The sequence below is a fragment of the Podarcis filfolensis genome, assembly GCF_964270895.1.
Source record: "Podarcis filfolensis genome assembly, chromosome: 5".
Taxonomy (NCBI): domain Eukaryota; kingdom Metazoa; phylum Chordata; class Lepidosauria; order Squamata; family Lacertidae; genus Podarcis; species Podarcis filfolensis.
In genome coordinates, this window is record NC_139608.1 from 8,734,420 (window position 1) to 8,757,047 (window position 22,628).

Sequence of the window (22,628 nt, forward strand, 5' to 3'; positions counted from 1 at the left end):
CTTTCTGCAGCCCCATGCATGCAGCAAAAACTAGATTTGTTGAACCTCTACACTAAACTGACAGTACAGTACATAGTCTGATTTTTCTTATTTCTTCCAAAACTATTTCTTTGAAAAATACTAGGCAACAGGCAGTAGTAACCCAGATACAACTGGATCTTGTGCAGCTAACTTATATGCCAAAACATTTTTCTCCCTTTTCTGTAATCAATCCCATGTACCTTGACAGATACAAGGTCAAAACAACTGTATAGAAGGCCAAAACAAATAAATATAGAATGTTTAGAACAAGACCAAACAGCCATATTACCCAGTTCATAGAAAGCTAAACTACTAATCTCAGACACTTTCTCTTTGATACCTCTTTTAAACCATCCACTGTGCTATAATAAATATAAATTTGAACAATTTAAAGAGTGGGAGAAACAAGGACTTTATTCCTTTAAATACATTTTCTCTGGACATAATCCCATATCAAATGCTGAAATGAAGGGAAAGCTACGTTCCACTAGACATGCATGGTTACAAATACAACATTTTATTTCTATAAAAAGAGGTTACTAGACACTAGAGCATTTACATGTATTGAGAATTTAATTTCTCAAAGATCATTTACAGATAAAGAATTGTTATCAGAACTTTATAGCATATTGTTATCAGAAACGAGAGGGTCCCTATCTTGAACAAACCTTGGAATGTGACTTAAACATAACTATTGATCCAGCAAAATGGGGTGGAGTGTGGGAGTGGGTGGCCTGTCATTCAATATTGGCCAGGTTGAGGGATAATTTGTTCAAGCTGATCCATGGTTTGTATCGGACTCGCTACACTCTTAGCAAAATCACAGAAACCACCAGTTATCTATCCTGTAGACTGTACGGGGAAACAGGTATCTTCCATCCTATGTGGTGGACCTGCCCAGTGGTCCAGGATTTCTGGGCAATGATATTTCACAAAGCTGGTATAATAACAAGCCAAATAATAAAACCTAACCCCTTGATAGCACTCCTGTGTGTACATGAAGGGGACCTACTGACTATTTTGTGGCAGCAAGAATCATAATTGTGAAGCCTTGAGCAATGGCAAGCTTGAAAATGATTAATAACTGGTACAGCTAGGCCTTAATGGAAAAACTGACAAAACAGACTAGAAGGAGAACAAATAGAAGTAGCATAGACACATTCAGTGAACACTGGTGTAGCTTTTATTTCATATTTCTCCCAGCTATAACAGGCCTGGAGTCAACCCTCAACATGCAGAAGATTTCGGAGGGATCCCTTGAGGTGACTTGTATACGGTAGTTATTAATTTAAGTATACCATGCTTGGTACTTTATTTTTATTATTCTATATGATTGGGCCAACTATATGTGTAATTGATATTGATATGAATGGTACGATTGTTTTGTATTGAATTGTTGTATGACTAAGTATTACATTAATGGTTCCTCGTCATCATGGGGAAAAGTGACAAGTGGGGTGCCGCAGAGTTCTGTCCTGGGCCTGTTGTTGTACAATGTCTTGGATGAAGGACATCGTCAAATTTGCAGACGACACCAAACTGGGAGGGGTAGCTAATGATGCAGAAGACAGAAGCAGAATTCAAAACTACCTTAATAGATTGGAGAACTGGGTGCAAGCTAACAAAATGAATTTCAATAGGGACAAATGTAAGAGTCTACACTTAGGAAGAACCAGATGCACAAATATAGGATGGGGGGCACCTGGCTTACTAGCAGTACATGTGAAAAGGATCTAGGGGTCCTGGTGAACCAGAAATTTAACATCAGTCAACAGTGTGGTGCAGCAGCAAAAAAAGCTAGTGTCATTCTAGGCTGCATCAACAGAAGTAAAGTTTCCAGATCAAGGGAAGTAATAGTACCACTCTATTCTGTCTTAGTCAGACTTGGAATACTGTGTCCAGTTCTGGGCAGTTCTGGGCACCACAATTTAAGAAGGATGTTGACAAACAGGAACATTTGCAGAGGAGGGTGACCAAGATGATCAGGGGTCTGGAAACCAAGCCTTACGATGAGCTCTTGAAGGAGTTGGGTATGTTTAGCCTGGGAAAGAGGAGACTGAGAGAAGATATGAAAGCCATCTTAAATAACTTACAGGCTGTCACATGGAGGAGGGAGCATGCTTGTTTTCTCCTGCTCTGGAGGGCAGGATTCGAACCAATGGCTTCAAGTTGCAAGAAAAGAGATTCCAACTAAACATTTGGAAAAACTTTCTGACAGTAAGATCTATTCAGCAGTGCAACAGACTCCCACAAGAGGCGTTGGACTCTCCTTCCTTGGAGGTTTTCAAACAGAGGTTGGATGGCCATCCATCATGGATGCTTTAGCTGAGATTCCTGCATTGCAGGGGGTTGGACTAGATGACCCTTGGGGGTCCCTTCTACTCTAAGATTCTATGATTTTAAAAATATGATTGTAATGTGATTGTCATTGTCCATTTCATCAACTGCTCTATCCATTTTTTATACATCTAGTCCAGCAGACCAGCTGGGCTCCAAATTGGGATCAGAGCTCTCTGTCCATTATGGCTGTTACGAAGGACATCTGGAAATACCCAGGGGATCCATCAGCATCTATCCAAAGGCAGCTGCTCCTCTCATGTATTCAAGCTCAGGCCTGCTTCTGGACAGCCCTGATCTGCAATTCCCACTCTTATTTAATTTATTCCACCCAATAGGTTTTGCTCCTATACCTTTCCCAATTTAAACAGTCAGTTCGCGCGCTCTCTTCCTCCATTTCTAAAAATTGCTCCCAGCCTGACCCAGCCCCCTGAGAGCATCCCTCAGTGTGCACAGGGAATCACATAAATGTTTTATTTTTAAATGATGAGAAAATGATTAATTTGGTGTCCCATGGGATTTCCTGCATATGGATGCTATGTTTACATAAGGCTTCTCTTTGCTTGCCCTAACAGAGAGCAGAATTAGACATAAATTCGTCTCTGTGCTGGTGTAATCTGTGATAAACTGTATTACCGTGTTCCGGCTTATACACAGTCACCTGCACAGTGTACAAAATTATGCTTACTCCCCTTGTTTGCACTGCCAATGACTTTTATGCATTGTCATTTGACATATTAGGATTTCTTCATGCATTACAGTTTGCAGGTTTGAGGGCTGGTTCTGCTACCTTCGTTTGCGTACGTACAAAAATATACTGTAAAATGCTGTATAAAGCAAAAAGTAAAATCATTGTTGTGCTGCAGTAGATATAATAATAATAATAATAATAATAATAATAATAAGAAGAAGAAGAAGAAGAAGAAGTAGTAGTATTTATACCAGTGGCGTAGCGTGGGGGGTGCAGGGGGGGCGGGCCGCACCGGGCGCAACATCTGGGGTTAGGGCAAATCCATGGGTTAGGGGGCGCAAATCCACGGGTTAGGGGGCGCAAATCCACGGGTTAGGGGGCGCAAATTACTTGCCTTGCCCCGGGTGCTGACAACCCACGCTACGCCACTGATTTATACCCCACCCATCTGGCTGGGCTTCCCCAGCCACTCTGGGCGGCTTCCAGCAAAATATTAAAATATCGTAATGCATCAAACATTAAAAGCTTCCCTAAACAGGGCTGCCTTCAGATGTCTTCTAAAAGTCTGGTAGTTGTTGTTCTCTTTGACATCTGATGGTAGGGCGTTCCACAGGACGGGCGCCACTACCTCAGAGCACAGTGTGTTGTGGTCAAGCACAGTGAATTAACTACAGTAAGTTTCCTTAAGCACAATACCATTTCCACTCTCATTCCCTTTCTTCTCTTGGCCTAGGAAAAAGCCTGCTGTAGATCTGTGCTAAGGGCTCTTCCAGAATCCTGCTTTCAGTACTGTCTGCACCTGCAAATGTTTTGGAGTACAATCACTGCACGTCCCATAAATTCCTCCTGAAATCCTGTAACTTTGAACATCACAAATGGTCTGATTTATTTATTATCCTGATTTTGTTGTGCTATAGTGCAAGAGTCGGATAGCAACATTGGAGAAGCATATCAGAGCTGCTACTAAAATTAAATGATATGTGGACAGTCTTAATACAAATATACAAATCAATGCATTATAATTGCATTGATAATATGTTGCAGAATATACCCACAAAAACGACACTAACACAAAAAACAGAAGAGGCCAGGTTATTAAAACTGGAAGGACAGATTGTGAAGCTGAGGCTCCAATACTTTGGCCACCTCATGAGAAGAGAAGACTCCCTGGAAAAGACCCTGATGTTGGGAAAGATGGAGGGCACAAGGAGAAGGGGACGACAGAGGACGAGATGGTTGGATAGTGTCTTCGAAGCTACAAACATGAGTCTGAACAAACTGCGGGAGGCAGTGGAAGACAGAAGTGCCTGGCGTGCTCTGGTCCATGGGGTCACGAAGAGTCGGACACGACTAAACGACTAAACAACAACAAATATTACTGATATCGTGTGAAGCCTGAATTCAATAATCAAGGTATATATAATCAGACAATAAACATAGCAGAAGGGGAGGGGGAATCACATGTAAAAATGTGTGTGTGTGTGTGTTTTCTCCTGCGGGTGAGAGAGACCCACTGTATGCAGCTGTCACGCTGTTTCCTCATATAGCATAGTGGATGCGCTGCCAATGTGAGGCTCTCCAGTTGTGGACTACAGCTTCCATCATCCCTACCCATTGACTATGCTGGCCAGGGCTGGTGGGAACTGAAGTCCATCAGCATCCTAAGGGCTGTCGTTGTCTGAACTGGGAATTTCCAGGTTCAAATCTTACTTTTGCTATGAACTCATTAGGCAAGTCACTCTGCCCCAGCCTTCCTACCGGCATTATTGTGTGTGTGTGTGTGTGTGTGTGTGTGTACACATGTGTGTTGAGTGTGTCATCAACTTGATCTATGTTACATAGATTGTGTATTTTTTGTGTATTTTATGGAAGGATTACACCAAGATAATATTTGCAAAACACTTTAAATGCTCTACAACGTTCTGTGAACCACCCTGAGGTCTTATGATGAAGAGCAGTGTATAAATGAATGAATGAATGAATGAATGAATGTTATATACATGCTAGCTATCATCATCAACAACATTTTCTTTCTACACAGAAGTGTTTTCTGTGCAGCAAGTTCATCACATTTGCAGTGGTCCGTAGGCTGTGTGCCTTTTTGTTCTTAACTACTGCACCTATGACTTGCGCACCACACACAGGGTAAAAAAACAAAAAACCAAGCCTTAGCCAATGTCACTTTGTTGAAAGGAAGTACCTTTTCCTGTACGCCTTCCCTCTTGCAAGAGGCTCATTTGTATCGTTAGTGGTCTGTTCTAAGCAGTAGTGTGATTTGTGCCTATTTCATGAATCTTAAGAAATGACTGAATTAGACCGATCCTGGTACATGTCTATCTTTGCCAGCAAACATGTGATGAAGATCCTGCTCTCCTCCCTAGGCATCTCTCTCTCTCTATATATATATATATCCACGCACCCGCGCGTGCGTCCATGATCCCATTTGTGCTTTCCTTATTCTTCCCTGCCTCTTCCTAGCCATCAGCCTTGAGTGCCTAACCCACATCCATCCCTTTAATAGCAAAGGTGGAGCTGGGAGGCGGAGGAAGAGAGACGGGGTGGGGGCGCGCGAGGGAGACGCTTGATGCCTCTGCCTAAGAAAAGGGAAGCGGGGGGAATGCATTCCGGGGCCCTGGGTCCAAAAGATCTCCTTGTGCAAGCCTGCTGCCTTCTGTTCTTCCCAGCCTTGCAGCCTTAGGGTCCCCTTGGAACAGCTCTCTTATTCTTATTATCATCACTCCTACTAGTAATTTTGAAATCCAGGAATGGTGGCACCGGGCAGCCGGCTGAGTGGCACCAGGGTTCAGTGTGCCAAGAAGATTTGGGGGGCAGAAGGTTGAGGCCCCCGTCGCCTGTGCGCTTTGGGGAGGACCTGGCGAGGGGCGGGCCAGCGCGCTCAGGATGTGCCCAGCGCCGGCCAATGCCGAAGCCGGTGTAAGACCTACGAAGCCCGGCGGCGGCGGCAGCCGGGAAGGATCCTGCGCGCAGTGGGAGTGGCACAGGCGCCGTGTCTGTGTCTGAGCCGCCTGCCGCTCCTGCTACATCTTGGGGGCGGTGTGGGGTGTGGGTAGGCGCTTTCCTCCTCTCTCCCTCTCTTGGATGCTGTGTGGTCCTTTCGGTGGGAGATGCTTTTTTGGCTCAAAGAAGAAGAGATGTCGCATCAGGAGCTGAGCCAGCGGCTGGCTACGGTCATCACCCATGTGGGTAAGGAAAGCATCTCCTTCCCTCTCTCTCTACCTGCTTTTTTCTTCTATCTCCCCATTATTATTATTATTATTTCTGTGGATGTGTTGGGATCTCCTCCCTGCAGGGCTGCGATGGTGCCATGCTGCTCACTCACAAAGGCTAGGAAGCGTCGCTGTGTCAGTGTTACACCTGGGGAGGGTGCGAGTGTGGCATCCTGGTACATCTGTGCATTGCCCGGAGGGAAGGCGGGGTGGTGCCTCCTTGTGCATCTTCTGTGCCTTGAGCTATCAAATATGGTCGGTGCCTTTCGCCGCCAATTAGCTGGATACTTTTAAGGTTGGGCTCTGCCTGGCTAATTGTTGCAACTGATGCACTTAAGCGAGCCTGGTGTGATCTGTGTGGTTTTGGTTTGTAACTAAAGGTTCTGGAGGTTACCTTTCGTGCTAAATGTGGCTTCGTCCTACTGAGCTAAATTTGCAGAATGTGTGCAAAGGTTGCACATGCATGAATAATTATTGCAGATGAATTCTAGAAGGCGAAGCCATTTGGGAGCAGGAGGGGGGTGGCTGTTAAATGCAGCACGTCCGCAAGCGTCGTCTTGTCAAGCTGAAAAACTGCAACCGGTTGAAACATTCAGAAGCGAGGCGCAGGTGCTCCCTCTCGCCCAACCATCTGTGCCGCTTCAGCGGTTCTGGAATAAGGAAGCCGGAGGGTAGCCCCAGCCTTGAATTCTAGATGGATCATTTTCCTGCTCCCTCTTTTCCCCCCGAATGAGGTTACCGCATGCACATCATCTTGTACAGCTCAGTAATGCCATCGGCTCATTGGAAAGGGAGCCATGACGCCATGCTTGGCACATTTGACAAGAGAATGAAAAGGAAGAGGTTTTCCACCCACAAGAGCCCATTTCGGATTAGAAGATGCAATGTGTTGTATGACATGCCCATATCATATAGAAGAAAACCCAGCTTTTGCATCTATCGCTGGTTACCCATCTGTGGGCAAGAGGCAGGTGTGGTGTGTCAGACTAGGACCTGAGAGACCAGGGTTCGAGTCCTCACTCGACTGGAGGGTGACCTTGGCCCACCTCTCAGTTTGACCTACCTCACAGGGTTGCTCTGAGGATAGTGTGGAAAGGGCCATATACTCCGCCTTGAGCTTCTTGGAGAAAGGATGAGATATAAATGCAATATCAATTTAAATAAAAAAGTTGCTTTCCATGGGACCCTCCTCCTCTTCCTCCTCTTCCTCACCTTGGCTGCAGCTGTCAATTCAGCTGCTTCTCCTTTTGGAGCACCTCCCAGAGGGAGAGGCAATGGATGGTGAACGCTGTTGCTCTGCCTCCATGTTCCTTTCACTGCTCATTTACTTGGTGAGGGAATGTGAGCAGGCAGCAATGGTGCCAGGAGACTCCAGGGATAAGCAATGGAGTTGAATCTTTGAATCTTGGTGGGTTCTCAGCAGTGCCAACCCTCTGATGCCAGCCTTGCTCTGAGCAGGGATCTTTCTACCCCTTTCATTGATTTGCCTCTTTGTTTGCAAAGTCCTTAATGTTGTTAGGGCTTGTGCAAATTACTAAAAAGAAAAGCAGGCCCTGCCCAGAGATCTACAGTCCAATTAGTCTTTTTACTAGTAGCTGATGGTGATGATTTCTGCTAGAAAGCAAAGGCACTGATTGGTAGTAGTTCTGTTTGTACAGGGCACTCGAGAAATAAAGGGCAATCTTATTAAATAAAAAATTAAAGGGTCTATCCACACAAAGCCGTTTGTGGAGTGGGTGGGTATCCAAGCAGTACTTATTTTACATGAGGCTGTTTATCCAAAAATGATGTTTATTACTTTTTTATTTATGTATTTCTACAAATTGGTATTCAAAGCAGTTTACAAAAGATAGTACATTCAAAACATATGTACATTATACCATACCTGTCCTCTGTCTCTCAGCCTAACCTCTCATGGGTTTTTGTTGTGTGTGGATGAATTGTAGCGATAGGGGATCTTGAGTTCCTTGAGGGAAAAGGTAGGATAAAATTGCAATTAAAATGAATAGAAATGAATTTCATACAAGATCTAAAATAAACAAAATACTTTTAAAAATGGCAACATTTAATACACACACACATATACAATCACTAAGCAGAACTGCTGTATAAAATTGCATGGGGTCAGGAGCTCATCCTGGGCAGAAATAAAATTAACCTCTAGTAACCAATGCTCTTGGATGGCAATAATGTCAAAGGGCTGGTTGTTGCAGAAATGCAGGGTCCACCAATTTACATCGCCATCCTGTAGCATTCAAAGAGAGGGATACAAATAGGAGTCATCCTGTAGATCTAATCAGTCATTTATTGAACCAATTGGTTGGAAGCAGTTAAACAAAGGGACATCTCCACAGATTCTCTCCCTGTCCATTTTATCTTAACTCCAAACCCCATATCTAGCTTCCTTTATAGGGCAAGTCTCAAGAACCTTATTTGGTTCTGAACTCTCTTGGGAAGATCCTTTCATTTCCCTTTGAGGACATAGCAATTTTCTTTTAGAATTATTTTGTACCTGCAGTGGGGGTAGTAGTAGCCGGTCCTGCCATAAGCACTCAAGAAGTCATAATGGGAATGCTATTTGGGAAAGTCAGTGGGGTATACCTCCTCTCTCCTCACTCCAGTACTTGTGTGTGTGTTTGAGGAACTAGACTCCTTCCTAAACAAGATGGAATAGATTATGGAGGACCTTGCAGTGTTTGAAACACAGATAAAGGTAAAGGGACCCCTGACCATTAGGTCCAGTCACAGACGACTCTGGGGTTGCGGTGCTCATCTTGCTTTATTGGCTGAGGGAGCCGGCGTACAGCTTCTGGGTCATGTGGCCAGCGTGACTAAGCCGCTTCTGACAAACCAGAGCAGCACATGGAAACACTGTTTACCTTCCCACCGGAGCGGTACCTATTTATCTACTTGCACTTCGTTGTGCTTTCAAACTGCTAGTTTGGCAGGAGCAGGGACCGAGCAATGGGAGCTCACCCCGTTGCGGTGATTTGAACCACCAACCTTCTGATTGGCAAGCCCTAGGCTCTGTGGTTTAGACCACAGTGCCACCCGCTTCCCTTTGAAGCACAGATACTTATCTGCAAATGCATGGCCGACCTGTCTTTCAGATACAGTGGTGTTCATCCTTGAGCCACATGGGATACGTTGGCAGTGGGAGTTCACAGCCTTGAGTGATATTTTTTAGTGGAGGTAGTCACATGTGTGCCTTGAGAGATGGGGTTATTTGAGAAATGTGAATTTTGATTATATGCATACGGCATAACTGCATTTACATTACAGATGCAAAGGGAGGAATAGAAGTTTTAGAATGGGGGTGATGTCAAAGTTTGGGCAGCACTCCAAACTCATTCAGCCAGGCTGTTGTGGCTTTTGTTAGCCTCTTCCATGAGCAGCAAGAGGTTATTTGTGTGGTGATTCCTTTCCATGTCTTTGCAAACCATGTCAGCACCACTGTTAACCTGGGACCTGTGGCACATTCAGGCACCTCTATTTAACGCACTGCCTGCAGTTAAAGCTTGGCCTAATTATGTTAAATTAGGATGCTCAGCTCTTTTTAAAAAATACTAAGCTAGAATCACCATGGAAGCAATTTTAATAGCTCCCAGTTCCATTTAAAGGGTTGTATGTAGTAAATTTGTCTTTGAACTTTGCCCGCTCTGTCATAGACATGCCTTACGTGTGATCTGTATATGCTGTGGGTTTTATTCTCTTGTTTCCAGATGATTTGCTATGGACAGCTTACATTTCACCACATCTGGATGTCGTTTGGCATGTCTCTTTCATTGGCTTTTAAAAATCAAAAAGTGGGCACAGAAGATGAAAGCAATTCATGGACTGCTGGTTGCATTACCGAATTCCTTTAAACAGAAGCTATCAGCTGGCTAAAGAATGAAAGAAAATAATCTGCAAATGGCTAATTTATTGACTAACTTAATTGGCTTTCGAAAGTGGCATAACTTTAGGCTAATAAAAGCAAGCCGAGAAGGACTGGGCGATGGGCTCTGCAGGGTGGTGAATGCTTCCCTCTGTGAGGGAGCCTTCCCAGACCCGCTGAAAGAGGCGGTCATTAAACCACTTCTTAAAAAAACATCCTTAGACCCAGCCAGTATGGCCAACTATCGCCTAGTCTCAAATCTTCCATTTTTGGGCAAGGTGACTGAGCGGGTGGTTGCTGAACAACTCCAGGCACGCCTGGAGGATGCGGACCATTTGGATCCCTTCCAATCGGGATTCAGGCCTCATCATGGGACTGAAACTGCCTTGGTCGCGCTGGTTGATGATCTCCAACGGGCTAAGGACAAAGGTGAGAGCTGTTTCCTAGTTCTGCTGGATCTCTCAGCGGCCTTTGATGCAATCAACCATAACATCCTTCTGGACCATCTAGAGGGGCTGGGAGCTGGGGGCACTGTTATACAGTGGTTCCGCTCCTTCCTCCTGGGCCGTGTTCAGAAAGTGGGGGGGATGAGTGTTCAGACCCCTGGGCCCTTACTTGTGGGGTGCCTCAGGGTTCCATCCTCTCCCCCATGCTTTTTAACATCTACATGAAGCCGCTGGGAGAGATCATCAGGGAGTTTGGCCTGGGTGTCCATCAATATGCAGATGATACCTAGCTCTACCTCTCTTTCAAATAAGAACCAGTGAAGGCAGTGAAGGTCCTGTGTGAGTGCCTGGAGGCGGTTGGAGGATGGATGGCGGCTAATGAATTGAGGTTGAATCCTGACAAGACAGAAGTACTGTTCTTGGGGGACAGGGGGCAGGCAGGTGTGGAGGACTCCCTGATACTGAATGGGGTAACTGTGCCCCTGAAGGACCAGGTGCAAAGCCTGAGAGTCATTTTGGACTCACAGCTGTCCATGGACTGTCTCACCAGAGTGGTGCATGCTCTAGTTATCTCCCGCTTGGACTACTGCAATGCGCTCTGCGTGGGGCTACCTTTGAAGGTGACCTGGAAACTACAACTAATCCAGAATGCGGCAGCTAGACTGGTGACTGGGGGCGGCCGCCAAGACCACATAACACCGGTCTTGAAAGACCTACATTGGCTTCCAGTACGCTTCCGAGCACAATTCAATGTGCTGGTGTTGACCTCTAAAGCCCTAAACTGCCTCGGCCCAGTATACCTGAAGGAGCGTCTCCATCCCCATCGTTCTGCCCGGACACTGAGGTCCAGCACTGAGGGCCTTCTGGCGGTTCCCTCATTGCGAGAAGCAAAGCTGCAGGGAACCAGGCAGAGGGCCTTCTCGGTAGTGGCACCCGCCTTGTGGAACGCCCTCCCATCAGATGTCAAAGAGATGAACAACTACCTGACATTCAGAAGACATCTTAAGGCACCCCTGTTCAGGGAAGTTTTTAATGTGTGACATTTTAATCTTTGTTGGAAGCCTCCCAGAGTGGCTGGGGAAACCCAGCCAGATGGGCAGGGTACAAATAAAATATTATTATTATTATTATTATTATTATTATTATTATTATTATTATTATTATTTAGGGAGCCATTTTCATATTGACTTGTGTGCTGTAGATCGCTGAGGATCCCTGAATCTGCCACAAAACCCATGTGCTTTGCAGAGGATCCTAAAACATGAACTAGGGCACACAGTTCTCCTTCAGAGACCTTATTTATTGAGCACTTGTCCTGATTTGCTTTCACAGAGTTTACATGGTTAGACTGGGGGCATGCACTTAAAATGCAGAGAACTCATTCTCCCCCCCCCCACTGCATTTCAAGTTACATTTTACATTGCTGTGCACACCATTACCTGATTTGTTTCTCCATGCCTGCAACCCCCCAAACTCCTGCGCAATGAAGCTGTTGTCTGCACACACAAAAAACTGATGCCTAAAATGTGCAACCCTCAGCACCACTATTATGTTTCCAGATCAGATGAAAGGTAGCTTGAGGGAAAACACATCAGACAGCAGCATCTCTCAAGAAAAGACACAAAATATATGGATTATAGAATCAGAGTTTGAAGGGCCCGAAAAGGTCATCTAGTCCAACCCCCTGCAATGCAGCAACCTCAACTAAAGCAGGCTACAATATATTCAAAATACACAAGGAAGGGCAAAAGATTGCACAGGTTTATGCCCAGTCATCAGGTGTTCCACTCTGCTTTTCAGTCTCTTGGCCACAGCAGATCTCTGAGGAATTAAGCCAGGCCTGGAAATAGTTGCCAGAGCAGACAGATGTTAGATTGTATACACACCATGACTTTAAAGCACATAGCTTCCTCCCAAAAAAAGAATCGTGGGAACTACAGATTGCCCCTCACAGATAAAGGCTATAACACCCTTAACAAACTACAATTCCCAGGATTCTCTGGGGGAAGTAGCCAATCAGATGCCTATGGGAAGCCCACAAGCAATACAGTGGTACCTCGGGTTAAGTACTTAATTCGTTCCAGAGGTCCGTTCTTAACCTGAAACTGTTCTTAAGTTGAAGCGCCACTTTAGCTAATGGGGCCTCCCGCTGCTGCCGTGCCGCCGGTGCACGATTTCTGTTCTCATCCTGAAGCAAAGTTCTTAACCCGAGGTAATATTTCAGGGTTAGCGGATTCTGTAACCTGAAGCGTATGCAACCTGAGGTACCACTCTATGTCAGCACACAGTAGCCAATGTGAGATGCAGTCTGCCCATAGCTGTTAACTTTCAGATTTGAAAATAAGGGATCAGCAGCCTCACCTGTCCCAGGGACAGTCTACGGGATATCTAACAATCCGGGATAGCAGCGGGAAACGGCGCTGGAATAAGGGAATTTCCCGCAAAAAAAAGGGAAGGTTGACAGCTACAAGTCTGCCTTTCCCACACAACCTATCCCACATTATTATCTATCAGCCACTAAAGTGTATTATTATCTCCGCATACACAGTGAACGCGGGTGGCGCTGTGGGTAAAACCTCAGCACCTAGGACTTGCCGATCGTATGGTTGGCGGTTCAAATCCCCGCGGAGGGGTAAGCTCCTGTCGTTTGGTCCTAGCTCCTGCCCACCTAGCAGTTCGAAAGCATGTCAAGGCGCAAGTAGATAAATAGGTACCGCTTTATAGCGGGAAGGTAAACGGCGTTTCCGTGTGCTGCGCTGGCTCGCCAGAGCAGCTTTGTCACGCTGGCCACGTGATCTGGAAGTGTCTTCGGACAGCGCTGGCCCCCGGCCTCTTAAGTGAGATGGGCGCACAACCCCAGAGTCGGACACGACTGGCCCGTACAGGCAGGGGTACCTTTACCTTTACCTTTACACAGTGAAAAGGCTGGGCCCATTTGCACTGCTGAGGCACTGCTTTTCTAATACAAGCTACAAGCAAAACTGAAATAGTGGTTCCAGACAACAATTAATATAGCCTCAAATTATCCAGCATTCCTCACCATCGACTTTTATACAGTGTTTACTCAGAAGTATATCCTAATAATAATAATAATAATAATAATAATAATAATAATAATAATAGAAAGAGAGGAGTGCTGTTTGCAAGTGGACTAAACGGGATAACAAGGTCTAACAACCTATATTCCCAACTCTCTACTGTTGCTTGACTTTTGTGAGTTTAAACTCTTTACTGTGGTCTCTGTTGCTGGAGAATGAGTTTTGACCCACATTTTGAATCCAGGCAGCTTTTGTTACACACACCCCCACACACGTGGGTCATAGGAATTCATATTTTCCTCTCACAACCTGCAACTTTAATTATAAGCTTATTCCTTAGGCTTGCAGGTGCATGGTGTTTGCCACTGCCTGCACTTATCTATACAATCAACAGTTTATTTTTGTGATTTTTAAAAACACATATCAGTTATTGCCCTAGCGTGAACACTTTGCGTGGGGCAGTAGGCATGTAATAGCCCATTCTCGCACCCATCACAACTTAAATCATTGGATAGTGAACACTGGTGTTTTTCAATAGTCTTCCCCAACTTGATGCCCGACGAGTATTTTAAACTGCACCTTCCATCAGCCACAGGCAGTACGGCTATTGGAGAAGACTGGTTTACGGGTTGTGCAATGTGAAAAGGTACACATCTTATGCAAAATTGGAAGCGACCTATTTTGTAAAGTCTCCTTATTTATTTCTTCTTTGTCTGGACCAGTCGCCTGTGTTTTAAATAGTATATCCTAGCGATATACTCCAGCCCAAATGACACAGTCAGCCATGAATCATGTTATAGCTGAATCAGCACCAGCTTATTAGAGGTCAGGAAAAAGAGCACCTTTTATGGTGGCTGATGTGAAAGGCAATTTCAGTGCAGTGGCAAGCACTATTTTACAAGAGCATATTTCATAAGGTCTGTTGCAGTCCCTGCTTCCCCGTCCCAGTAATTCCATAATTGCTTGAAACCAATTAATCCACAAAACTGTGATGGCCATCAGATCAGAGATGGAGTGGCTTCATTCCTGTCCTGTGTGGTATAAGTGAAGACATAAATAATCTGTGTTAAGTAATCCTGAGTGTGTACTCTTCCTTGAGAATGTTAGAACGTTCATTTAAATAACCAGCATTGTCTAATCTCTCTGCAAACATGATGAATGTTCAGCAGTTCATCTAGAAGCATTCTTGACCTGCTCTGCTCCAAAAAAGCAGTTCTTCTGCTCTCAATTAATCTGTGGAACTCATCACCACAGGATGTTTTCTTTTTTGAGTAGGAGGGTGGTGTGCTTTGGCTGCTCAGGCTTACGGCTCTGTGACTTTACAACCAATTCCACCCACCTTTGCACTGTAAACTAGAGTTCGAAAAGCGACTGGACTCAGCTATGTTAGTAAAGAAACAGCGATTTGAATGTGCTATAAGCATGCAACACCAGATGATGATAGAGAGCAGGACATTTTAAAACACGATTTTCCATGGAGATTTCCCCCCTTTTGTTAAAACGATCTAATTTCTGATATATTTACAGCAGGTTTTTTCCTGTGTTTAGATCTGCCCTCTGCCAAACGTGGGAAAGTTCTGAACATTGATATGCAATGTTCTCAAGTCTTTGTCACAGGATAATTCCTGTTTTGTAATGAGACAAAGGTAGTAGGAAAACAAACAATAACTACAATGGCATCATAAAACTTTTAGCTCTGAGAATAGATCAAAAGTAAGGGTGGATCTACATATGGTGGTACCTTGATTTGCATAGGTTTTGGATTACAAACACTTCAAACCTGGAAGTGCGTGTCCTGGTTTGCAACCTTTTTTGGGAATACGAAAAAAAAAAATTGGGAGGCCCCATTGGAGAAAGCACACCTTGGGTTACAACCTGTTTTGGTTTACAAACAGACCTCCGGAACAGATTATGGTTGCAAACCAAGGTACCACTGTACACTTTTTAAGATCTACATCTTTTTACCTTTCAGGGCAGCAGGGGATATTTTTTAGCTCAGGGGCCACATTGCCTTCTTAGCAGGCTTCTGGGGGCCACATGCCAGTGCTGGGTGTTATGTACTGAAGTTCTCACCCTGGGCCAGCAGGGGGATACTGTAGATAGTTTTCACTCAGGTCCACTTATGCAAATAAGGAACTGAAAGTGACGTTCATTGATTGGATAGTTACAGGAAACTGTTACTGTTGCGTTGTAGTGGAGCTCTATATAAGCAGGCTGGCTGAACCCTTCAGTTCAGTTCTGTTCTGGCCTGTGAATAAACAAGAGCTGTTTGAAGAACTGCTGTATCGTCTGATATGTTCACCCACAACTTAACACTGGGCATGGCCAGAGGCAGAAGTGGCCAGAGCAAGGAATGGAAATTTTACCTTGGTACAGTAGGGTAGTGTCTACGCACTCTTCTCTTTCCTCCATCTAGGGAAACAAGAGTCGTTATCAGAATTCTAAGACACAGTAAGGCTATATATATATATATATATATATATATATATATATATACACACACCCACTCAAGAATGGTGTGAACCAAGGCTAGTGAGAGGTGTGGCCTGATAAGAAGGTGTGGCCTGACTGGGAAATATCAAGGCGCAAATTGAGAGGCCTGGAGGACTGCCCTACCCCTGTGGTAGGAAGAAAATCAGATGAGTATTTTGAATAGACCAATGGCTACAAAAGGAGAGCATTAGCCTTCCTCCCCTTCCACAACCCTCCACTCAAGCTATGCATACCCCATACTTTCAAAGCACATTCAAAGCACATATCATAGAACAATAGAGTTGGCAGGGACCAAACCCCCTGCAATCACTGCTAATCATTTCCCTCAAAGAATTCTGGGCACCGCAGTTTACAATGCACAGAGTTATAACTCCCAGCAATCCTTAACAACAAACGACAGTGGCCATAACTCTTCCTAGGTGGAGAATTTTGCAAGGTGTACAACTCCAAGCAACAGGCAAAATGACAAACCTGGCAGGCAAGCAAGGAACACACTCTAGGCATCCAGAGCATGGAGGAACATGTGAACAACTTTACTCCTTCTCAGTACGCATATAGCATTGTTAAAAATATCAAGGGCTTGTTTTCCTCCTTGCCAGCATTCAGGAGAAATTGCTCACTTCATTTATTGGTGTTAATCACCCCCTTTTTATTTATATATCTCTTTGATGAATGGGTGGGAGTGAAGCTATTATTAAGGAAAAAGCCAAGGCGGCTCCTTTTTGCATAGATGGGAAGAGCAAAATAACAGCATTGCTTGCAATTAATGCCTGGTGCTGTTTTCTACATTCATTTGCCCTTGGACAGTTGCACTTCAGCTTGTGTCCTTGTTTTTTTTTTTATTAATGCTGGTCTTTCCAAGACTTTGCAGTGAGAAGAGATGGGCTGGAACAAGAATCTCCATTTGTGGCCATTCACTGGGGATGGGCAAGTTTGTCAATAAACGTAACAAAGTTAGCCATCTCGATTACCGTAATTTCAGTGGGTTTGTTCCAAGCAGGGCTAGCTCTGGATACAACATGTAGAATGTATTTTGTATTTATACTTTGTGCGTAAATCTTGCTAAAATATTCACAAACCCTTTTAAAATAGTTGGAAGACTGATAGCTGGGTGGGGAGGAGTCAGGTTAATGACTTTACAGACGCTAGCCAATAGGTGCCCATCACAGCTGGCTTTTTCAGTGCATGATGCTGAAAACCTTGGATTCTGCATGGATATATTTTCTGGGTTCATCTCAGGGCAGAAAAACGTTTGTGTGTTTGCAGCTTCTTGAGTGATAGCTTTGTTAGCTTGATGAAGCAAAAACAAAAATAAGGTCTACCAAATTTCTTATGTCATAAGCTTTGTTGTTCATGTGTTTGCACAGCAGTGACAGCACTATAAACAACTCTTCAATTCTCTTTCTATGTTACGTTTGTTGCTTGAAAGCTGCAGACTGTGCCTGAAAACTGGCTTTGTTTGCGATCCTTAATAGTCTTGTTTCATACAGCACTGTTGTTCCTTGCTGTGTCCCAGACAGCACAAGCAAACAGAGTTCAAGCCAAGTTGCACCCTGTCACGCCTTTCCGCCTTTCCTCGATTTGCAGCTGTGCTTTACATTATCAACGTGAGCCTAAGCATTTTATTAATTGTGCTGCATTTGTGCACAGGCGGATGTGCTCAGGTCAGCTTGCATATTGTTTTATGCATCTGTGGTTTCCTCTTTTAGCCCTTAGTTGGGACCCTATACTGTCGGCTCCAAGAGCAGTACCGAATTAAAAGCTGGTGCTGAAGAGTAAACAATGATCTCAGTTAAGCCAGTTAAGTCACCCAGGAGCAGTGACTCACCACAGCAATGGATGCTGAGTCATCACCCATCCGATCCATGCTTATTTCTCAGGAGACAAGGGCACTTGTTGCAGAAGTGGGAGCTGGGTACCACTTTCCCCCTTTAACAGGCCCCCACACCTGTGTCTTCAACCGGCAGCCTGCTCTGTAGAAATCAACCTGGTGAACCTTTTCACAGCATGCAGATGAAATCACAGGAAAATCTTTGCTCACTTGATTTGTGCATTTGCTGTTTTAAAAGCACAGGGGCAGAGTCAGTAACAAAGACCAAAAAAAGAAAGAAAAAGGCAGGGGGAGAGAAAATAAGTGGTAATCCTACAAGAAGTAATAACAGCTTAAGTGCTTCGTTTGCTTTGTCCTCGTTATGATAATTAGTCACAGTGCCTCTGTACCTTCCTAGAGGCAGGAAGACCAGGCAGAAGTGCTGCTGTCGAGGTTTTAATAGGAAGGAGTCAAGGAGATTTCAAGGACGGGGAGGAAAAAATAACAGCAAGGTTCCACCAGTGTCTTGTTCTTTTGGACACCTTCATGATTAAATTGCTCTTAACTGGAGGTCTGGGTGCTACTAATGATTGCGCTCAAAATACGATGAGCATTTGTTGTGGTTGCTCTAATAATAACTGGAGAGAGATGTGTTAGAGAGAGAGTCATCTGGAGAGAGAAGAGTCACCTGTGGTCTGAACCATACAGTGGTGGAAACTGACCACCTCTCTAAATTGTGCAGGTATTTATTCAATACATGTGAACCTTGGGGGGTTCACCAGAGAGGCTGTTTCAGGGCTTTCCGTCTCTTCAGGGCTCAGATAATACAGCAGGGATGGGGAACACCTGGCTCTCCAGATGCTTTTGGACTCCAACTCCCATCAGCCAGTCGTCAGGGAATCTGGGAGTTGTAGTCCAGCAACATCTATAAGGCCGTGGGAGACAATTTGCCCCATCCCAAACACTTCCCTTCCCTGACTGCTTCATTCCAACCCCATCTAGGGTCCTAGAGCCATGCTTGCAAGAGAAACGTGGATTAATACGTACAAAGAGATTCCTCTGATTCTCAGGAATCAAACCGAATAGCGCAGGATTTAATCTCCTACCTGACCAAGTCACTTGGATGTTCCTTGCATTACTGTAGCTCAAGCCCAGGGCTTTCCAAGTGCTGATCTGGGTTTTTGAAACCTTCTGACAAAGCCTTCCTTGGAACTGAGGGTGAGTTGTGTGGAACAGGCAGTTGCCAAGGGAAACGCTACGCATCTGGGCTGCTTCTGCTGCTACTGCTGCCTACTACAACCGGGCTGCATGATTTTCCCATTTGCTGGGGGCGATGATGAGACCTTTGCAGCTACCCCTGCGTGCTGCAGCTATTTTTCTGGCAGAGAGAGAGGATGCACAAGACCTCTGGCGCTAATGTGGAAGAAGCCGCGGCAACAGCTTCCTGCTTGGGTAAGCTCTCCTTTGCCTTGCTGCATTGGGGTACTGCAGGCAAAATGGAACGGGGGTCAGGACAGATCTAAGAAGAGGAGAGGCATGGGCGCTTGCTGGGTTGACGTTGGAGGTCAGCACTGAGGACCATACCCATTGCTGACCCTTCCAGGGACCCCCTTTGCCATGCTCCTCTTCCTCCTCCTCCTCTTCCTTTCTGTTCTGGCTTGTTCATCTGCCTTCTGCAAGCAGAGGCGAGAGCAAGAAAAAAGGAGCAGCAGCCTTCTCTCGCCTTGTCTTCTCTCCTTCTGGGCAGGGGGAGACAGCAGCAAGCAGGTGGCCCCAGTCAGGAAAGGGGCCCGCCGACGGCAACTTGCCCAAGGACCCCACAAAATCTGGAGCCAGCGCTGCCTGCATGTTCCCCACAACTGCACTGTGAAAGTGCAAAAAATTGATAACAGGCGCAGAGCAGAATATCCTGGGTGTCTTCAGCTTTGATGGCTTGCTTGTTTCTCACAGTTTATAGCTCTTAAGGTTTCAGAGTTAGGCATCTTCTGGAACACCTCTCCCAGTAATAACTTACCTGGACCCTTAGATCATCATCTGGGGGGCTTCTCTGAGAGAGTCTTGGAGGAGGAGGACAAAGAAGAAGGCCTTTTCAGTTTGTGGCTCCCTGTCCGTAGAACACACTGTCCAGTGAGGGCTGCCTGGTGTGTTTGCCAACGTCTTTTCGGCGCCAGGTAAAATCCTACCCCTTTCCCCTGGTTGCTGATAGACTGTGATGGTGATGTTCATTGTTAGCTGAGCATTTTGCTATTGGTTTCGGGGGCAGCATTGTGGATTTTTATGAATTGCACGTGAATTTCATTTTTCCTTTGCGTAGGCTCTTTGAAATGTTGCAAGTCACTTAGGAGATCTTTTTTGTATAAGAAGCAGCTAACAAGTGATATTAAGAATTAGACCAGGCAGTGGCCATCTCTGCCCAAGTAATAGTATATTAATAGTATGGAACAAGAGGCCTCATAGTTAGAGAGGGGTGAAGTAGTTGTCCTGGTCTTCAGCTCAACACAGCTTTCTGCTCCTCTCTCCATTATTAGGTTCAGTAGGCTCAATTTATGCAAATTAAGAAAAACATGCAAATATTGCCAGCTTGCATGAGCCGTACAAGCTTCATGTTTCAGCATTTCTTGGCACAGGATTTCAGAGCTGAGCTGAGGTTTTAAAGAGGGTGAGGTGAGAAGGATGGAGGGGACATTATTGTTTTTTAACCTAAGGGGGAAAGGAAGCTAAGCAGGGCTTAGCAAATGGAAGGCAGGCACAAAGCCTTTCCTTGGTTTCAGTATCAATAACTAAGAAGCTTTTCCGGCTGAAAATCTGAGAGAGGGGAAGATGGAATCCGAATTAACATCCACTGGGACTGTAATAACTTGAGCCGGGGACTGGGGTGGGGGGATGTGGCTATTTCAAATATACCAAATCTTGATTGAGCAGAAGATAGTAAAGGAAATAATTTTCAAAGAAAGATGGGGAAGGGATGCTAGAGATAGAAATCTGGACATATTTTTTCTCTCTGATCAGCCAGTATTGCCTCCTAGTATTAACTTAAAATTATTTTAAGGTATTGCGTTGTTGGTATCCGACAAATTTTAGAGATGTATGGTTTTTTTAATTAAAAAAAAATATCTTTAATTGTTGTTGTTGAAAAAATAGTACGCTCCCTGGAAGAACATGATTGGGAAACAACTAGATATCCATTTAATCAATCACATTGCTGACTTAGTGTTACATGTGTGGTTTGTTTCTCCCAAACAAGCCTTGAGTTTGTAAGCAAGGAACAAACTCTGGTTTCCACTCATCATTTGTTTAGAGACAGGCAAACCATAGTCTCTGATTCACAGGTAACTCTAAGCTACAGTTTGGTAGGTTTCCTCTCTGCTCAGTAAATCATGGAATGATGTGTGTCTTTTAGGGTGAGGGATGGAGAGGGGAACAGAATGGAGGGCATGCCTGGCAGCGACCCTGAACACTCCACACTGCAACATTTTGCTGCCGTTCCAAATTACAATATCTATTTCTGTCCTTAGAATCCAGGTCTTTAAGCTTGTTGCTGACAGCTCACTACCTATTTCATAACATTACTGTTGCTTAAAATACACTTAACAACGTGTTGGCTCTGAAGTCAGCCTCTTAATGGGATTACTCTGGCTCCATTTACTGCTGCTCCTGGCTGATCAAAACCCTCCCTCCTATAACAACAGAGGAGGACTGTAAATATTTTCTCCCTGCTCTTTTGAAGTTGAGACCTGCTACACTTCTTAATGCCACTGAAGCTTTGCATGTCTGAAGGGAATCAATACTGGTGTTGCTACACAGGGGCTGTCAGCAAAGCACCGGAGTTATATATAAGAGCTGTCCTATTGATCTGTTATAAGGTGGAGAGACAAAAAAGCTAGGGAAAAAATGACTTCGTTCCCTGTCTGTCATTGCAAGCTCACAGCAGACAAACTAATGACAGATTGCTCTGCATTCCAACAACTTTGAGAAACTGATCAGGTTTTTACCAATCTTCCAGACGCTTTCAGCCAAAGTGCTATAAATTGTAAAGGGGATAAATAAGATAAGCTTTTCAAGAAACAAGTTCTACAGAATTATTCCTTGTAGGATAAGCTTTGGTGCTCCTTCAAGCCAGAACTTCTTGCATGAGAGCAAGTACACCACCAGTGGCAGCTACAAAGTGCAACGTAACTTTTGCAAAAGATAAACTCCTAAATTCAAACCCTAATTATTTGTACTTTGGGATGGCAAAATGTAGAGTGACTCCTGTGTCAGTCAGTTTAGTCAATATTGAGATAAGTGAGCTGTTGGTGTGACTTGGTATATTGTGTTCCCAGCTAATAATCTAAAGCTACCATGGCTTCTCATTTGGGGCCATAGAAAAGAAAAGCCTATTTTATGCCAGATGATGAATTTTTGCCAAGAGTCCAACCCCCCCTTTTTTTTACAATGCAACAGTAATGTAAAATTGCAGTTTTGAGTGGGACTCTGTTTTACAAGGCTCATTATAGCTGCCTTCCTCTGCATCGTTTTGTATGGCGCTCTGCTTTGCATGAACCAAAATCGAAGTCCTGGGGGTTTGTCAGATGTTGTCAAATCCCATTACGGCTTGCCTACAGATTCTTCATTCTTTAACAGAAAATTCAGTTGCATCGTGAACAGGGCGGCAAAAGAGGCCAGCGCACCTTTTGTAGAAGGTGGAA

General features: G+C 44.7%; 1 protein-coding gene across 8 annotated transcripts in view; it reads left to right on the forward strand.

Moving 5' to 3' along the window:
* MCF2L2 (MCF.2 cell line derived transforming sequence-like 2) overlaps positions 1 to 22,628 on the forward strand; it is a 227,602-nt gene that overhangs the window by 5,388 nt on the left and 199,586 nt on the right. For 2 of the 8 annotated variants that reach the window (XM_083612710.1, XM_083612718.1), the window contains exon 1: positions 6,014 to 6,253. The exons of 4 other annotated variants lie outside the window; for them this stretch is intronic. In XM_083612710.1, coding sequence (XP_083468836.1) covers positions 6,175 to 6,253 — 79 coding nt within the window. In that variant the 5' untranslated portion in view covers positions 6,014 to 6,174. Of the gene's footprint in view, positions 1 to 6,013; positions 6,254 to 19,236; positions 19,393 to 19,966; positions 20,112 to 22,628 lie in introns of those variants that run through there. 2 more of the 8 variants (XM_083612715.1, XM_083612713.1) reach the window with 2 other exon arrangements.